This window comes from Phallusia mammillata, chromosome 3 (assembly GCF_965637545.1).
Source record: "Phallusia mammillata chromosome 3, kaPhaMamm4.hap1.1, whole genome shotgun sequence".
NCBI classification, from domain to species: domain Eukaryota; kingdom Metazoa; phylum Chordata; class Ascidiacea; order Phlebobranchia; family Ascidiidae; genus Phallusia; species Phallusia mammillata.
The window spans coordinates 22661136-22680371 of record NC_137254.1 but is presented as its reverse complement, the minus strand read 5'-3'; the positions used below and the strand labels follow the sequence as shown (position 1 = coordinate 22680371).

The following is a 19236-nucleotide window of genomic DNA, read 5'->3' as shown; positions in this document are numbered from 1 at the left end:
TTTATGGCTAAAACGCTACAAAAGTGTTTAAGCGGGTCTAAACCGCTATGGAGGACTGCGTTTGTTATAAAAAACTGCAAGGTGTATTTATGTAGGGAATAAAACACGGACTTTGAAAAAGTAGAACGAATATACAAATTGGTTCCTACGCCAAAAAGATATTTTAAGGCACTCTCATAACTCTTGTTTTTTTTTTATTTAGACAAAATTGCATTACTTTACTGCTAGTATAAATTACATTATTTCAAGATGGTGATTGACACTTTGTCCTCTGTGCTCAGCCTTCAAAAAGTCGAGGTAAGAAATATGACTATTAAATGTTAGGGTTTAATAAAATCATGATCTTCCTCTAACATCAAAATTTGGTTGACTTTATTGCAGAAAGCTCGGGTAAGCTGTTGCTGCTTTTACAAACGCAATGTTTTGGCTTTCATGATGTCACTCGGCGTCGTCAACGTATTTTCGCTGCGGAATGGAATAAACGTCGCGCTGCTGGCAATGGTAAGTCTTCATTCCACTAGATCGTTGCTTTTGAACAAACAGCAACAAAATACAACGCAGCAAACACCATACGCCAACTTTTAAACAGGCGAAATTCTGGTTTTAAAGACTTAGTTTTCTGCATTTTTGCTGGCATCAAACAGGACTTAACAACGATATTTTTACGAATAAAACGAAGCCTGTGGACAAAAAGTGATAGTTTTCGGCGTTTAATACATAGTTCTTGATTTTCAATGTCGGACTCAAAACACTTCAGCTTATGTCTAAATAAGCTTCAACCCGTGTTGCAGGGCGGCAATCGAGCGTAACAAAGCGGTTTTCTAACTCTTGTTACGTCACAAAGACTTGCAGGTTTGGACCATAACAAACCTGTTTACTCGCAGACGAAATCAACTGGGAATGCTACAGACATTGGAAACTTCACAAGGGAAAGTACCTGCCGCGTTACAACTGGTGTGACGAATGGAACCACTCAGGTATGACGCTAATTTTTTAGACAGAGCATATGAAGTGCTTTTTTACGTTGTCTGGGCTCAGCAATATATTTTGTTCAGTAGTGCTGTTAAAAGTTGTTGTTTTTGTTGCACGACACGGCCAGGTACGAGGTGTAAATCGGGTTTCAAACTAGATTTATGCAGTTAACTGTCCTAATTTTATTTTATTAAGTGTAAAACAAGTAATGACAAATCAATTTGAAACGCAAATAGAACATTAGCCAATTGCGTCCATTGTTGCCTGTCTTTAAAAACACAATTTTAGATTGACAACAAACCTTTAGCTTGAAAAAACTTCTTGGATCCACTTTATACCCTGCCCACAAGAGCAAAACATTGCGTCGAGTCCGCAAATTATGACTATCCAAAGGTCGATGTTGAGCTGTTTGAACTCCTGAGTTCACCGCGTATTGTTTACTCACGAACTTTAGCGGTATGCTATTGGATGTTATCCAAACCTTATGCTTTTTACTACGGATGCCGCTGACGATGCACAACTTTAAGTGTTCTGTTTGCCGAAAAACACTGATTTTTGTGCAAAAGTTCTTGCAATTGACCCAAACGAACAGTTTAAATCTGCTTAATGATACCTTACAACATGATCGCACACTCCTTTGCTTTTTTAGCTTTGTTTTCTGTCATTCGAGGACTGCTGCACTTACAGCTTGTTTATCATGTCATTTTCGCTATGTTTAGGAGGGAGAGTTTGATTGGTCAATCCAAGATCAGACTTTGATACTGGCCTCTTATTTTTACGGCTATCTGATCGGAAACATACCTTCCGCTTACCTCTTGAAACGCTTCGGAATCAGACCTGTTTTTGGTATAAATGGGTTCGTCTCGTCAGTCATCACTATCTTTATACCCGTTATGGCCAAAACGAACTTTGGATTGCTGGTCACTGCAAGAATCGTCATGGGATTTTTTCAGGTAGATATAACTATCGGTTGCTGTACACCAAAACTGCACAACGTACGACCATGCAAGATACTATTTTCACTAGCATAGTCAAGAAGTGTTCAAAATTGCTTAAGCATTTTACAATTCGCCCTCTAATATATAAAATAGCGCAATACATTTTGGTATGTAATAATAATACTAATCAAGAGTGTAAAACCACAATACTTGAACAAGCTTTACCCCATACAACGAATAATATATAGTTCTGGTTAAGAGCTAATTGTCGTATTAATAGTATATCAAAAGAACTCATGCATACTTGTTCATTGTTATAGGCGGCCACTTTTCCAACTTGCCTTCACGCGTGGAGTATTTGGGCTCCACCAGCTGAACGAAGTCGCTTGGTTTCTAGTTCATTTGCTGGAATGTCAGTGGGAAATTTCTTGATTTTTCCCCTCGTGGGACTTATCGTCGATATGCTGAACTGGGAATCTGTATTTTATCTTTCAGGTAAAGGCGAAAATTACGCCAATATTGTACTTTGCATGTCACATATGGATTTGTAAATAACTATAAAGCACCAATATTTGCTCCCATAAATGACTATTATTAAAGTCGTTTCCTTTGAACATACTGGCATAACGGTAGGCTACACTCAGATATAAATTCCTAAATCCCAGATAGACTTCTGTCGTGGATTCGAATCCCAGCGCATGCAGGCTAGATTTTTCTAACATAGGCTACGCCTTATGGGAATGCTTGGTGACCGGTAGATTAAGTATAACGCTCTACATAAGGTTTGGACATATTTGTCCTGATATGCGAAAATACACAAAATAATCACGGTCTTTTTTGTGAACGTAGGTGCATTTGGCCTTCTTTGGTCAATCGCATGGGTAGTGCTTATCCGAAACACACCGAACGATCACCCCTGCATTTCAGAACATGAAAGAGAATACATCAAATCTCGGGTCGGACGACCACTGGTTAGTAGACTAAAAGTATTACAATATTTGAGTGACATCTAGGCCTGTTTATGTTTTCTGGTAAAGCTTCAATACTTTGTGAATACAAGTTAAACATTACAGCCATTTCTAGTTTAGTTGAATCAATTAATTCTATTTCTTGTTGTTTAGGAGCGACCATGGCCATTGAAAAGTATTTTGACTTCGCTTCCCGTGTTGGTGATATTTATTGCACACGTTAGTGACAACTGGTCAACATACAGTCTCACTGCCCTTGCACCGATCTACATTTCGCGTGTTCAGGGTTTCGACCTCAAATCGGTAGGAATGTTTCTATAATTTTGTAAGGAAGTGACTTATAATACAAATTTTGAATATGTTTACAATTAATTTTTTTTATGGCCTAAAATATACTGCGTGCAAACCTGTTTAATGTAGTGTTTTCTGTTTACGTTCAAAACAAAAACTACTATCTAACCAACAAAAGTCGCATGGGACGTCGAAACGTCTTTTAATAACTACTGGAAGACCCAAATACTTGTTTCTACTCTCTACGTTTATCACGAATGTAGTGATACATTATTTCGTGCCTTTCGTTGAAATATGATTAAAAATATGCAAACACAAAAATCAACAAATAAAAACATTTTTTGCGTTCACAGGCTGGTATCTTGTCAGCTTTGCCATTCATTGTAAGGCTGCTTGTCACCACAGTATGGGGCTGGGTTTCTGATTTTATCATCAAACGGACGAAAGCAAGACTATGTGTTCGCAAGGTAAGCAGCGCTGAATTCAAATTACGAACCATTTTTTTAAGTTATACTAATCGTAGAGTCAAAAATCCAACAACGCAGACAATTTGCGATAAAAGATATTTTCGACGAAAAACTCATATTCTGGAAATCATTTTCATTTCTATTTGAATAAGACAGTGACGATGTTTCAATTGCCTTGAATAAGAAAGCTAACATGTTTTACCCTGGAAATAAATGTTTTCAAACTTGTGATAGATTCGGGAAAAAAGTTGCTTTTATCCATGCCTTTCTAGCGCGTGAGTTAATGCTGATAAAAACATATTGCGAAACGGTTTCACATGACCCGTTTTATGAAAGGGCGTAAAAACCGAACTCAAGTTATTTCACAACAACGAAGTAAACAGTTAACTACCCCCATATACTCCCACGCTTACATTGGTTCCCTTTTTTCGGTTCCTTACAATAAACACAGGGCTGTAACATTGGACCCGGTGGATTCACGAGGTGCAATAAACATGTTTCTTGTGTCCACAGATTTCATCATCGCTTCCCTTGGCCGTGGCAGGCATCAGTTTGTGCGCTGTGGCTTTCTTGGGTTGCAACACTTGGCCTGTAATTGCGTTACTAACCTCGTCCGTGGGTGTGTTAGGCATGACAAGTAAGTTGGTATAGCGTTTGCATACAACAGTTAATCGATTCGTTAATATTTAACAGCCGGTCTAGACTCAACTATTACAGCTTGGTTACAGAAATCGTATTGTTGTTGACGTGTTGGCAGAAACATGTTTAGGAAATTAGTGCCCCGTTTGCGTACAACTTTTATCACAGTTACGAAGATTTGTAATTTTCCCGCAAACTAAGCGAACCGTTTAATTTGATAAAACCATAATTTGAATCGACACAATGTGGCATCAATGGACGACTTTTATTTTAATAAAAAAAAACATATACCTTTATAACACTATACACGGATCTGTACATAAGTTTAATGCTGAAAGTACCGGCCAAAACAGACGTAAAAGGCGACATGCCTAGTTATCCGAAACGTTTAAATAATATCGCTTTTTACGTCTCTTTGGCCTGTTGTTTTCCTCGTAAGACGCTTTTATCTTTTATTAGACGCATAAATTACGTTACGTTATTCAAGGTGCAAATGATATAGCCGGTATAAAATAGACATTGCTGGTTTATAAAGAGTCCAAAATTTAGGGTATAAACTGATTGCCACAGGTACACCGTACAAGGTTTCTTTTGTGGTCTGTTTATTTCTTTTTCGATAAATAATGTCACAGTTATTAACCTCTGACCAACTGTTGCAACATGCAATTAACTCTTCAAGGATTCCAATAGCAATGTGTAAAAATATCTAAATAATGTGACGTAGGCACCTAATCGACGTTTCCGCATATGGCCCTTCTCTTACATAACAAATAGCGACCCGGATTATCTAAATCCGGCTAGTTATGACGGCGACAATAACTAATTTCCGGACGGGACTTTTTGTACTCGAATAAACATGTGTAGGCTACATGCACGACATAGCGGAGAAATCTGGCAGTTAGTTATTTTCCGCTAATCAACTTGGTTCGTGACTGCTGGGAACTAGAAAAAATATGTAAAATAGATTTCGCCGCAACAATATTGGGGGTCGTGCGCAACGCTTTGAACAGGTTGTAGTCGAACGTCCTGCTTAATTTGGAAGCGCGCTGATAGCATTAGGCACGGTTTTCTGCACGTTCGATGAAAAGCGACAAAGCTGGTCATATTCGTGCATGAACTGAGTGCGTTATAACATGCCGTGGTTCACAGTTCACTAAAACATTCTAAAGACCCCATTTCGGCTATTAACCTCAAATAACTTATCCAAATCCGGTTATAAATGGGTTAATAATAGGTTAGGAATTTTTTTGACATATTTTTACTAGTTAATTGATTTTTGCGTCATATTTTGTCACGTGACTAACCGTGTTTCCATTTTTTAGCTTCCGGTCATTGCTCGTCGTATCTTGACGTCACGGGATCTTATAGCGGTGTGATCTTTGCTATCACAAATACTCTGATATCAGCGATTGGTTTTCTGGCACCTCAAGTGGCCGGTGCGCTGCTTCCAGACAATGTAAGCTGAACTTTTTTCGATAAATCATGTATTCGACCATTAGATCGATACAAACCGTACTTAATGTTATCTTTTTTAACAGTAGAATCTTAGGGTAATATTAAACTGCGTTGTGAATACGGTATGGCCTAAACGCAATTTGGTCTATTGCCCTATATACTGTACGCCTATATAGCAATCGTTAACTTGAAATACTATATTTACAAATTTAAACATATTGTAAACAAAACACAAATCAATGGGATGGAAAGATAAAACAACATTTTATTGTTATGATTTAATTTTTTTTGAAAACGTCGTTATCATTCTTTCTCCAAATATTGCTTTTCACAACAAAACGGCAAGATTTGTTGTACTTTGTCTTTCAGATCAATCCAAGTTTTGTATAAATTGTTTTAATGTTGTCCTGAATATATTGTTTGTCACTTTAATCTTGTACTTTTTATTAGAGTTTGGAAAACTGGAGAAACGTATTCCTGTTGGCCGCTGGGATATCAGTGACTGGTAGTTTAACTTTCGCTCTTTTTGCAACAGACAAGACTGAAAAATGGGCACAAGAGGAAAACAGCAAAGGTTTGTAGCCCTGTAGTTTTCTGAATTGTTTAAAACGTGTGGGTCAACCCTCGCTGAACTGGGGAAAAGTTATGGGGAAATAGTATATCACTTTTCGACAATAACAAACCAGTGTTGAAAGTAAGTTCAAATTAAAAACAATTAAGCTTATTTGTGCAGAGGAAAAAGTTGAAAACGGACAACCGATGTTAGAGAAAGTTCCAGAAGATCAGCAAGTTAGCAGTTCTACAAGCTTGGAGTGCTGATTTAAAAACGTCTCATATATTTCAGACACATGCACTTATCACACTCTTTATACACATCCGCCCAAAGTTGCATTCAGAAAGTTTCACTCATTATATAGTATGGTTTTGAAAATAATGCTTGTTTTATTGTAAGCAAAGCTACCAGGTACATATGCATTGGCGTAAGCAGGGGACCTATCCTCCTCTCAAAAAATCATACCTCTTCCAAATTATGTTTAGGCTATGACACTGCCTATAAAGTGGGTAACTGTGCGCTTTTCATGATTTTTTAGTCAACCTGCTCTACTCGAGCATACACATCGCTTTGGTAAGCACAGTTTATCACGCCCCTTATGGTATAATGCCCATAAAGAGTATTTGATTGACCGTGGTATGCAATTGGTTTAAAGTCAGAACAACTACTCAAGCTTACTATAAAAACTTTTTTTGCAAAAGAGATATGCTATGCACCGAAGTCATTTTTGTCTTCATGTTCGGTTCAACGAACATCCCATCAACGTTTATATGTCCGTGTACAAAGAAAACTATTTTTTTCATACTTTCTGATAGTTTCTGCCACGGGTCAAACAATCATGCACTTAACTCACGGTCATCAGAGTTCAAAGTTGCCTACAGCACTTTCTTACTGTTTGCTGCTCATACGTATGCCTTGTACACATCAGTCCTTACCACGGCACTGTAAGTGTTTATTAAGTGCACTACACTTTTACGCAATTAATCTCGTTTATGCTTGTGCCAATAAATTAAAAATATTGGAATTTGTGTGTTTTCCGTTTTTTATCAAAGAAAATTAATTTATCAAAAGCTACTGTTTTTAATTTGTAGCTAGTTATATCTTAATGGGTAATTATACTTTATTATGCGTTTAAGGACATTATTTTTTCATCATCATGTTACGCCTAAACTGATACCGTTAAGTGGGGGTTAAAAAATCGCCTGCGATGGAATTCGAACCCACGACAAAAGTATATCGGTGTCTGGCGCCAATAATCAAAACGGAAAATCAAGAGTAATATCTGCACATAAATAAGACACCGTGGAAATTGCACCACTAGTTATATTAGTTTTTATTCCGCTTTAGGAAAACACCATCGGGCAAAAACTGAAAATACAGTATACAGGACAATAGAAAAGGACAGAATTAGAAGAAAAAATGTTATGTCTTTCGTATCGTTTTTAGTTTATTTCTTTACGAGGTAACATACAGTTGAAAACACAGCGACAAAAAAGCGGACGTCTATGAACGACCAAAGCAACAAAAGTAGGAACTTCACTGAACTATCGACTGGCAAGAACGAAAAAAACGTAGCACACAGAAGCACGAATTAATACGCAACAACAGTAGGTGAACTTTTTTAGAGCTTTCTTCTCGTGGCAAAACGTCGATTTATACAACTTGCTTGCCAAAGTACATGAAAAATCTTCGTGGCAAGCAAATATAGCTCATAGTACCTGCTTCTATGATTCAAAATTTAAAAATACATATACATTATCATATACATTATAGAAATATAATTTCTTCTGGCCGGTGTCTTGCTTGTCAAGGAGTGTTTCATGGCCTAATAAGCCCTTAAAATGTTTTACGCTATAAATACAGTCTATGCACAAAAGCGTGCCATTAAAAGCAGGCATCTCAAAAAGATAACAAACACTAGCGTTTTGGCGACAAACACAGGTAAATATACAATATACCGATTCTACCCAGATCAATCTAATCATATTTGAGGTCTAGAAGTGTTGATACGTTTAAGCGTTGGGTGATCTTGCTACAAGGAAAACAGCATTTTGGATGGTTTTGGATGATAATCGGACTGAAATGGTATCAGTCGTCACGTTGTGTACAAGCAAACATATAAAGGAGACGGTTGGCAAGCGTATGGTGGCAAGAATAGTATTGGCAAGATATAGGTACGCAAATCACAATCGTCAACTTTTTCAGCATTTGACCTTTTGGCTGATAATTCTGTGGCATTGTTTGTGGCAAATCATTGATGATAGTTTTTAATACACAACTCCAAAATTGTAACTTTCGAATTGATGTGGAACATTATAAAAATTGCCTGTGCTAAAGAATGATGTATATGCAACATGATGCCTAGTGTTATAAACGTGTCTAAAACTGTAACGTTTTGTCGTATTAGCGCTTGATAAAACACACGCACATTTCCTATAGTAAGACCGATAGCCGATCAGAGCAAAACTTCTGCAAGCATAAAGCCGCAGAAACGCGCTTAAAACATGAAAAAGAACAAACATAGAACGAGAATTCTCAAACCTTCAACTTGTGATTGTCAAACGCCTTTAAGGGGTTTCAACTTTCGGTTCAATGCGGGTCAGTAGCATTCCGTTCTCGCTCTGGGGGCCGCAATCGTTGGTGCTCAACGTCACAGCTAATGACGTGCGGCTGACGTACTGTCGCTGACGTCGTCGCCACATGTTCTGTCGGCTGGTGCGCACTTTTTTGCGCAGATTCGTCACCAGCGGCTCGAGGCAAGAGCTGAAAAATAAAAAAAAGTTTGATCAGTGCAAAAACATTGAGGAAATCTGTGAATTTTTTTCACAGGGTATGTCCCATGAGAATATCAAAAATCACTGAGTCAAACTTTTTCGGTATTTGATAATAAAGAAGCAAATGCTTCTGACCCCAAATCAGCTAACACAAAATTGTAAGAATCGAGATATATATTTCGCTTGCAGGCATCGTCAGTCTCTAAAAACCGGAAAGAATGAAGGTTAAAAAAGGAGAATATACGTAACGCAAAAAAGTAAAATAGTAGAAAAAACTGTTTATTATTTACCGTTTTCCTTTTACATCTGTTCTCCTGATTTTGCTGATTTTGAGTCAAAGGCATTTGCTTTTTTATTAGAAATTTCGTACCGTTTTACCCATGCTTACCTGATGTAATTTTAATCTATGTTGGCGTTTTGAGTTGGTACAGCGCTCGACGAGAAAGCTATGTTAAGAAGACAACAGACTTAGTCAAATCCAATAAAATCAGTCTGATATATTCTACAATGCAGTCTGCTATTAAATTGTTTTTGTTTTTGTTGGCTTGTTCATGGGCATGATTATACGCTTTGAATATTTTGACGTGAAAATGTTAAGGCCTTCAGGCCGAATTACGCTAAAAGGCTTTAGATAAGCTTCCACATTTGCAACGTTCGCCATGTCAAGTTTGTGGTTTATTGATATTAAACGTGGCTTTGAAAATAGTCGCCAAAATGCTTCTGCTTTAAAATGAATTAATAATGATTTTACGTTTTTGCTGTCATGTTTGGCATTTGAATCACGTTCGACCATGATCAATCGTTTTCAGCAATTATGCAAGTAAAACTAAGAATGGAAAATGTGTAATCTGGGTATTGTCTTCTTTGTAGTCATTTTGTATGATCATCACAGAAAAGGTTTTTGCGTATAATAGTTGCAACTGTACTGGGACTTGCTTTTAACAAAACTTTATTTTGGCAGAACAAACTTTAAGTGGGTTTAATTGAGTATGTTCCTAATCCAGCGTAAATTCTGTTTTGCAAAAAAATGCTGAATATTTTGCGCCGTTGCGCCATAATCCAAATTAAAGCTCCAACAATGTATATCATATGTTTGACCCTAACTGACAAATGGTAAGTGTTGAATAACTACTCGACAATAATTGTTGTGTTGCAAGTTTCTCTCTTTGGTGTAAACAAAGAAATGTTTTCGAAATAGCGAAAAATAACGTTATAAATTCATTTCCTTCGGACCAGAACGAAATGAAAATATCGGTACCGGAACAAAATAGCGAAATAAATAATTTGCCCAGAACGAATAACGTTATGTCGTTTCGTTCTGTTCCGGTGTGAATCACTGCATAAAACACTTCGTAAAATTGCATTAAAAATTAATCTTACTTGTATGTCACATTAAGTACGTTGGAGTAGATGATAGGGTTGAGAGCGCTGTTGATAGGCAGAAATACAATGGCCACAATGCTGTACGCCAGAGGATGTATTGCAACCCCCGCCAGGCTTAAGAAGGCGATGATGCAAACGGGTCCCCAGCATGCGAAATCGGTTAGTACGAGTCTTGTTATGCGAGCCTGCAATGCAAGTGGTGTACAAATTTTTGCTTCAAAATATGTCTATTGCTATGCCAACAAAAGTCAATAGCAATCGTTAAAGCAGTACACCAGGGCTATCAGATGCTTATAGCAAGGTACAGACTGAAACAATCTGGCCTGCGGTAGGATGACAACAATAGGATCTAGCGCGCTAAGTATGGACAGGAAAGTTTCGCCGTTCCCTGTTATAGGCAAGAAACGGGCAAATTTATTGCAAGTTGTACTTACTTATGTAATGAAGGGTAAAGTACATTTCACAACAGCCCTACCACTACGCATAGAAAGGCATAAACACAAAGAATATTGTAAGTTTGAATACCAACCTTTGAACCTTCCTAAACGAAACATTTTAGGAAACATTCTATTACACTAAATACAAACGTTTAACTCACAAAAGATCGCCAACTTTACCTGCATAATCTTGTTTTCTTCATCATTTCGGTTTGCTGACACGGATCTTGCAGCATCGTGGTAAATCACCACGTACGCGACCAGTACGTAAAGAAACGCGGCGAGGTCAAAGGTCATGATACCGCAGGAATAAGCCCAAGCACTATCCTCTGTCTGTGAAAACAGAACAAACCGTAACATTCTAGAATTAGGCTAGTAAACTACAGTGAAAGGTAGGGCAAATTTAGCTAAAACAGAAGTTTTCATATAGCGTAGCAACTACATCGTTTTGTGGGTTTAAAGCAGTGCTCTTCAACCGGGGTTCCGCGGAACCCTAGGGTTCCGTACAACCCTTACAGGGGTTCCGTGAACGTTAAGAGTTGCACAGAGGTTCACATCATTTTGGTGTAGCAATTGTTGTGAACAGCAATGCTCGCCTGTACGAGCTAGTTAACCTTGGTTACACCATTGGTCAATTGTGACGTAATAAACACAGTCTTGATACACTTTGGCTAAGTTGCAAGAATGTAGAAATCGAAGCAACATGGCAATGCGTTTCAGTGAATCGTTTAATTGAAGTCAACTTTTGCGCTTGGGGCGTGTTAAGTGAAATGTATGTTTTTTCTTTGATACTTGTATTACATTAAACTTATTTTATGGGGGGTTCCGCAAAGTTTGACAAAACACCTTGAGGGTTCCGTGCCACTAAAAAGGTCGAAGAGCACTGGTTTAAAGGTCCTCGCAAAATTGCAACAAAACTGGCTTAGATGCTCAGAGTATATTTTCCTGTTCGCATTTACTGTAAAAAGAGTTTTGAAATAGTAACTTACAGTCACAAATAACTTGGGCAAGCACACGGCGTTGTTGCTATAGTAACCAAAGTAACCCTCCATATTGAGCTCCGGCCAATCGGGACGATAATACATGGAGTTGATGTCGCGAATTGATTTCCATGTTCCCGGGTCGTTAGGTGGCATACGAGCGCCAGGCAAATCTAAACAAAAATGTTCGTGAACAAAGGATATAAGTACAGAATCGTCTAAATGTTATGATAATGCCGTAAACATGATTACATACACGATTTTACGAAAGCTTTGTACAATTTAGCACTGATAAAAATGCGCTTATAAAAACAGGGCTAACATTACTTGAATATTTCTGATGTTGTATCAGTACTCGTCAACAACCAAACAGCCTTTATATAACAAAGTAATTTGCGTGGAGCAATTATCTCTGCCGTAGAATTCCTAAAATTTTGGCGTCGAGAAATACGAAATCAAACAATTCAAAATTGGGGCTTGGTTCTTAGTGCCATTAACCATATAGTTGTTGTAAGAGAAAGGCAAAACACGTGTTCTACCTGACTTAAAGATTCAAATTTGTCACTATACCAAACATTTACGCTTCATTTCTTACCAGCGACAGCAGAAACCGCTTTCAGTTTGTCGGTAAAGCGCAGAAGCATGTCTTTGTCAGGTGTGTTAGTGGGCAGGAACTCTACGGTGGGTTTAATCCATGCAGATGTGCGAAAGTAATCCTCAAACGACGATAATCGAGGTATGATGGCTATCACCATGGAAACACACCACGAAAGGGCGACCAACACCAATGTGTACCTGTGAAAAATATTTGTACTATAAGACAGATAGAACACAAAATATCGTCGATTTAAGGACACTGGTTTCCTAACTGTGGGCCATGGGCTAGTAGTGAGTCCCTTAGGCATTTCAAGATGGACTTTTTGAACAATTACTGATTAATGATATTATTATATTATATGCTGTTAATTTGTAAAAAACCGTTTGAATACATACCTCGCATACATGGTATCCGCACGAAACGGTCTCAGCAGCGACACCACGCGATAAGAAGTCAAAATAACAAGAAACATCACCGACGACTGGATAGAAATCATAGCCAGCGTGCCAATCGATTCACACGTACTGCTCGTACGCCATATGTAATCCTCCTGACAATACCTGACGTCATAAAACGTATGTGTTACGTCACTATAATATGCCCATCGGGGTTTCAAAACAATTACCAATTTATTTTGTAACACCATTTTTTCTTGTTAATTTTATAATTTACCAAATACAATTTTTTGTAAGTATAAAGTGAGTTATATTAAATTAAAAGTAAATGCAAGTCTGTTTTCAAGCCATTTTCGACATTGCATTAAGAAATAAGAATCATAGAAACAAAGACTTACTCTCCAGCGGTGCGGGCGTTTTGTACTGCAAGGACCAACAGGTAAAATCCCATAAGAAAGTCAGCAATGGCAAGATTTAACACCAGAACAAGATTCGTTCGCATCATTGGTGATAACCTGTGACACGTTTAAATACAAATGAAAAGGCTTTGTAATTGACAGTTTAATGTGAAACCTCTACTGCCTAGTTTAAAAACCAAATTATTTTGCGTTATACCTTTTCATCTTTACCAATCTTCGTCCCGTGTGCCAAATAACAACCGTGTTACCACACAAAGCCACCAGTGCCATTATCCAAACCATGACTCGTAAACCGTCGTTCTGAATAAAAATAAATATTTTTTTTCCAAATTTGAATTTTTGACAATAGCAAATTAAAGCCTAGCTCACGTGTACAGAAACCAGATTAAACCTACTAGAGATTCGTTCCCTATAAATATGTTTTACGCAACTAAGTTAGGTATGTCAAACTTTAGAAATCTCTAGCTCCGATTGGAGGAAGTATAGTGTATTTTTTTAAATAGTAAAAAATATTTTTGGAAACACTGCAAATAAACCGCAAAATGCAATGCAACAATCAATACTTTCTCTAAGTAACCATAAAAAGCAATAAACAAGCATTTCCTGTGGCCAATAGTAAACCTTGGTCTTACCTTGATCATGTACAACATGGAGGAAAATGCGTTTTCCTTAAAAGATCCGATCGGGCATTCGTCACTTCCGTCCCAACAATCACTGACACCATTAAACATCACTGAACGTGGAACGAATAAAGGATCGTCTTTTGCTGTGATGTTCAAGTCACGCGCTCGCTTTTCGCAGTAGAAACGAGGCAGAGTCCGATTTGCGCAACGTTCTGCGAAAAAACGCGAATAAACTACAAGTAGAGATCTTTAACGTGGTTACACCGTGATCCCAGTGCACTGTTAACATTTCCCAACCATTTGGGACTTGTCCAACCAAGTTTTACAACTCTTTGGGACGAGTTTCAGAGGTCGGCAACCCTTGTTAACGCTACTGGTACTGAGTCTCTGGTAACTCGTAATAATACAATGTACTACACACAGTTTATATCAGGTTGCCATACGGGTTATGTAAAAACGAGTTATGTAAAAATGATAAAGAATTCGCGTGCCAGCATTTTTGTGTGGAATTGTGATTTTGTGTCAGCTGATTAGAACAGTAACCAGTTCGTATTTGTAGGTTGCGTTTTTGGTATGATTCATTCATTAACAAACAGAAAACAAGCGGTGCAATGATTTAATACCATTAAACTGTATTTAACTTGAGGTTGAAATTTACTTCACGTGTCTGCCTTACCAACTTAAAAAAGATTTACATATGAATCAATGGAATCTACCCTTCGATTCGTCCTCGTCGTTTTCGCAGTCAGATGTTCCATCACACAACCTTGATATGTGGATCGACACTTTGCTGCCATCTAGGGGGCGACTTGGGTAGCAAAGGTCTCGCTCTGGACAGTTGCGCTCATCCAGCGAAACCTCAGACCACGTGGATGGTATTGCTGTGAATGGTCGGCAATCCTCATTACCGTCACATATCTGAAAGCAAGACATATAGTTAAGTAAGTAAGATTTTCAATAAATCAGTGGTCGTGTAACTTGAAGGGGTGACAGCGATGCTCGGTACTCGGTACCATCCCTACATGGCAATGACAGCTTGTTTTAGCAGTAGAAGGATCGTTCCAAGCAATGATAATAAACGTAGCGTTGGTGGTCGAACCAAAACGCGTTTTGAAGTAACAAAAAAACTTTAAAACCCGGCTCAAAACCATGAAAAACTGGTAAAGAATTTAGAGTTTCGATGTCCAGTATTTTTGCAGGTTTCATTTTAACTTAACAGTGATTTATAGTGGACATCGAAATGTCGGTTATTTTACAATAAATATATGCTGAAAGAGCAATGCTTGTTGATACAGTATGCCTGAGATGCATAACTTTTTTGAGAGTGACTTGTTTATCAGTTTACGTTTGCATAAATTTTGGCATTGATCAAACCAAGTAATAGTAAAAAATGATCACAGGTGGTCGAACAAAAACTCGATTTAAAGTAAACGCTACAAACCCGGATCAAAATTATTAAAAAAGTCCGAATTTTGCCCGAAATGGGCAAATTGCGGTATAAATAGAAATGTGAGGTCAAGACCGTTTTATTCAACCTTAAGCATGACAGTAAGACTTACCTTAGAAGGGTCGAGATAGACCGAGGGATTATCTGGGCATTGGTAGAACAAGCCGGTTTCGTCGTACTCAAGTGATTTACATATTGGTAAAGTAGAGTCTCCGCACTTGTACACCCTCTGTGGCGTTTGGCCACCGTCGGAAGCGGGAATCTAAAATGTGAAATAGATTTTTAAGAGGTTCTTTTGGACCTAGACCCAAATAGCTTTAAACCGCATTTTGTAAAACAAAGCCCAAAAGTTGGTGAAACCTAGGCACAAACGGGGCCTAGTGTACAGCCAGTCCGTTTTATTCAAACCCAAGCACGTTCCTATTTCGAAAAGCTATAGGCCCGATATGCAACTCTTGAGTTGAAATGGTTAATGTCCCTTTGGCACCAACATTTTGTAAGTACAAAAGAGAGCTTTGTTCGCTGCTTGCATTTCGTATCTAGTATATTTTGTGTACATTACTAGGAGACCAAAAAAAAAACAGTTAAAAATGTCGATTTTAAGCGAAAACGAAAATATATAGTTATATACCCTTTTCCTACATGTTAAAAATTTAAAACATTCTTACCTCGTCATATCCACATTCGTCGTCGAGTTTGTAAAGACATTCAGGGATTCCATCGCATTGTGTCGCTTTTTTCAGTGGTTCATAACGACAGGGGAAGTCAGCCTTCTTTGACGAGCTTTTGGCTTTCCTCTGTTGAAAAAAGTGAATGGTTGAACAGGCCGTCTAACTGTGGAAATTGTCATTGGGATTCTAATGGGTATATTGGCCCCAAGTCTAGTTGTTATGCATTCTAAAAAACACCTTTCAAATGCAATTTCTTACGCGACATTTTATCTCACTTTTTGAAAAAGAAAAGGCGTTGAAGAGATTATGTACGACAAGAACCCTCAAAATAAGCCTTAAAATTGCCTTCATTAGCCCATACAATCATTTTTTGTGCACCCATGAGACCATATAGATCAAACATTGCGCACATGTATAAGTTAAGTCTTCAAGTAATCTTAATCATAATTGAATTTTTAAACCGACTGACTTTATCTAACTACCTTTTTGTCTAACAGTTGAACGATCTAGCCAATAGTATTCATGTTCAGTCTTATTTTAAATTACCTGATTGATGCAATTTGACTCGTCCATTCCCCTCGCGCAGTGCTGCACCGAGTCACAAACCTGGTTCGTTGTGATACAATTTCCACATGACAAGGAATCGTAGTAACACAAACCATTGGAGTTTCCTGAAATCGAATAGTCAGTTTTGTAACACATTTGGACTGGAAAGCGAAAACTTTTAAACACTTGTCTTAATATAAAAGCATGGGTCCAATACATGATATGAAAGCTGAGATGGCTTTTTTGGCCTGCTGTTCCCAATAAACTGGAGTGCCGTAAGGTGGCTACATTAGCCCATACGGTCAATGTCTTGTCACCAGCTGCACTGATGAGACCTTGTTGGTTGAAACGCTTACTGGTTTACAAGAAATTATTTCTCCAGTAAAGTTGAGTCTTAAATGTAATGCTAAGGTTTTGTAGTCTGCTCAGACATTGTTTAAACTCCAAAAACAAATACACACACTTAAATTCTCCAAAACTCAACATTTTTCAGCCTGACATATTGAATAACGCAATGAAAACGCCAACTACTTTTATGGTTGAAAACTTCCCATTTAGAAAAACAACAACAAAATTTCCATACCGAAAGCTTTGCATAATTTAGGTGCATCCTGATGTTGCCGTCCATTCTCGCACATACATTCATCAGATAGATCAGAACAATCAAAAAGCCCATCACAAACCTGATCACCAGATATCCACATCTCATCATTCAAACACCTGTGTTTTTTTTTAAGTTAACACGTTTTAAGGGCTCATAGTGAAAAATATAGAACACAATTAAAGATATAAGTTTAACGTTTGTTCAAATATTCCACTATGTCAGTGTTTCTTAACCTTTTTAGTGCTCGTACCCTTTGAGCTTTCATAAAATTTTCTCGTACCCCCTGTTTAAAATAGCCGACGGAAGTTAATAAATTGTAATAATAGGAATTAACATAATTTTAATAATAGCTATTTATAACTTGCATTTTGGATGCATGCATTAAAACAGTATTGTAAGTAATACAAAACCAACCCGTTTTAGATGTATAACAAAGTAACTTGTTACGCATTCTTCACAAATATGCCTGAATACGGTATAATTTCACCCTGCATGTCGTACCCCCTGCTCTAGTGCTTCGTACCCCCAAGGGGTACATGTACCCCTGGTTAAGAACCCCTGCACTATGTTGATTGTTGACTTATGGGAGATGGTATTATAAAGAGTTTGATATGTCTATATTTAATGATAGGAACCTACTGTATATACACAGAGGTTAGACTTGGAAACATCATAGCAAGACTTTAAACAAGCTCGGTCAAAACAACTTTTTAAAACTTTGAACTATTTTAACTCAAAAGTTTTTTTTACAATCACTTGGTATTGTTGGAGGGCCTGCATTAAAATTCTGTATGTAGAGTTATCTGGCAATCTTGTTTATTGCAACAGGTAAACATGGACTTCATAATATCACCGCATTTTAAAACAGAAACACAGGTCACAGACGAGCTATAGTAATCGCTTGGCAGTTTATGTACCTGAAGCAGTACACGGTTTTATTGGTAGTTTTTCTTCCACATGCGTCCACGTTTGATCTGCAGTCGTTCACAGTGTCGTTAAGCATGTATTGTGGAGCAATGCAAGTTCGAATTTCGCCTGATTTGTCTGATACTGGACATTTGAATCCAATTCCGTACATCTAAAGAGTAAGTGGTCTTAGACCTACACATTGTCCTATGTTACAGTAGATATTTTTCTCTAAGAATGAAAAATATTTTCCAAGTAACAGAACCAGTCAATGAATTTACATCGAACATATATACATATATACCTAAGTGGCATCTTTCAGTCCCGTAAAAAAAAACCACAGGATAAAACATACCGTATATACTCGCGTATAGGTCGCAACTTTTTTACTTATATTTAAAAAAAAATATAGGTGCGACCTATACGCGAGACATAAGTGCAAATCGCGAATTGTAGTGGAAATGTGCTATCGAATACGGGTGCATGCGCTCGTGCACGCACATACCAATGCGAGACAGTTTCATGAGCGCACACGCACATGCGTCAGCTCAGCTTGCGTTGGATTTTCCCGCTTTGTTGAGAAAACATAGTTTTTCGGTTTCAATGCAATGCAGTTCAATGGTAAAAAACAACCAATTGCACCGGTTATTTATGCAAAAAAAGCTAGGCTAAGGGCCTTTTAAATCCCTAGATTTTCAGTGCGACTTATGTGCGAGTCAACTCTAAATTACACTTTTTAAACACAAAACTAATAGTGCGACCTATACGGTGGTGCGACCTATAGGCGAGTATATACGGTAATAAAAGATGAATAAAATTATTTAAAACACAACAAAGTGAAGTATAAAACCATTAAAGTGCAGCAAATCACCAGGGACATGACTAGACTGCCCTTGAAAACTGTTTGACACACAATAAGTCAACAGGAAGTAAAGGCTTATCTGTAACAGGCACACACGTCTAAGAAGCAGGCGCAAGAACACAGATAAAAATCTTGTCGGGTTGGCTTAACGTTGTTTACCAAACTGTTATTTAACTAAAGGACTAAAGATTCCAGTTAAGCGAATATACATACTGACTAGTTCTGTTAATTGGAAAATATTTTCCATTCTCCCTTATTTCTTCGCATAAACAAAGACCGTCAATAACCAAGTTAAATAGAAGCGCAGG

The 19236-nt window shown here is 37.7% G+C and overlaps 2 protein-coding genes across 3 annotated transcripts in view; one reads left to right on the top strand and one right to left on the bottom strand.

Annotated features, from left to right (window-relative positions):
- Window positions 1–1865: 1865 nt before the first annotated feature.
- On the top strand, window positions 1866–6644 carry LOC145219846 (sialin-like). Its single transcript, XM_080087154.1, has 9 exons — window positions 1866–1925; window positions 2231–2405; window positions 2760–2881; window positions 3032–3181; window positions 3523–3636; window positions 4150–4273; window positions 5598–5731; window positions 6181–6304; window positions 6464–6644. The coding sequence occupies exons 1-9, from the start codon at window positions 1866–1868 to the stop codon at window positions 6547–6549; spliced, it is 1089 nt and encodes a 362-aa protein (XP_079943280.1). The 3' UTR covers window positions 6550–6644.
- A 956-nt stretch (window positions 6645–7600) lies between these two features.
- Window positions 7601–19236, bottom strand: part of LOC145217311 (uncharacterized) — a 40299-nt gene continuing 28663 nt past the window's right edge. Inside the window, exons 13-28 of one of the 2 annotated variants that reach the window (XM_080084561.1) lie at window positions 18078–18238; window positions 17140–17276; window positions 16557–16681; window positions 16008–16136; window positions 15452–15601; window positions 14609–14810; window positions 13902–14104; window positions 13466–13569; window positions 13249–13365; window positions 12851–13015; window positions 12453–12652; window positions 11867–12030; window positions 11058–11210; window positions 10438–10625; window positions 9446–9503; window positions 7601–9046 (exon numbers count right to left, since the gene is read on the bottom strand). In XM_080084561.1, the coding sequence (XP_079940687.1) occupies window positions 8873–9046; window positions 9446–9503; window positions 10438–10625; window positions 11058–11210; window positions 11867–12030; window positions 12453–12652; window positions 12851–13015; window positions 13249–13365; window positions 13466–13569; window positions 13902–14104; window positions 14609–14810; window positions 15452–15601; window positions 16008–16136; window positions 16557–16681; window positions 17140–17276; window positions 18078–18238 (2430 nt within the window). In that variant the 3' untranslated portion in view covers window positions 7601–8872. The remainder of the gene's footprint in view (window positions 9047–9445; window positions 9504–10437; window positions 10626–11057; window positions 11211–11866; window positions 12031–12452; window positions 12653–12850; window positions 13016–13248; window positions 13366–13465; window positions 13570–13901; window positions 14105–14608; window positions 14811–15451; window positions 15602–16007; window positions 16137–16556; window positions 16682–17139; window positions 17277–18077; window positions 18239–19236) is intronic. The other variant, XM_080084562.1, reaches the window with a different exon arrangement.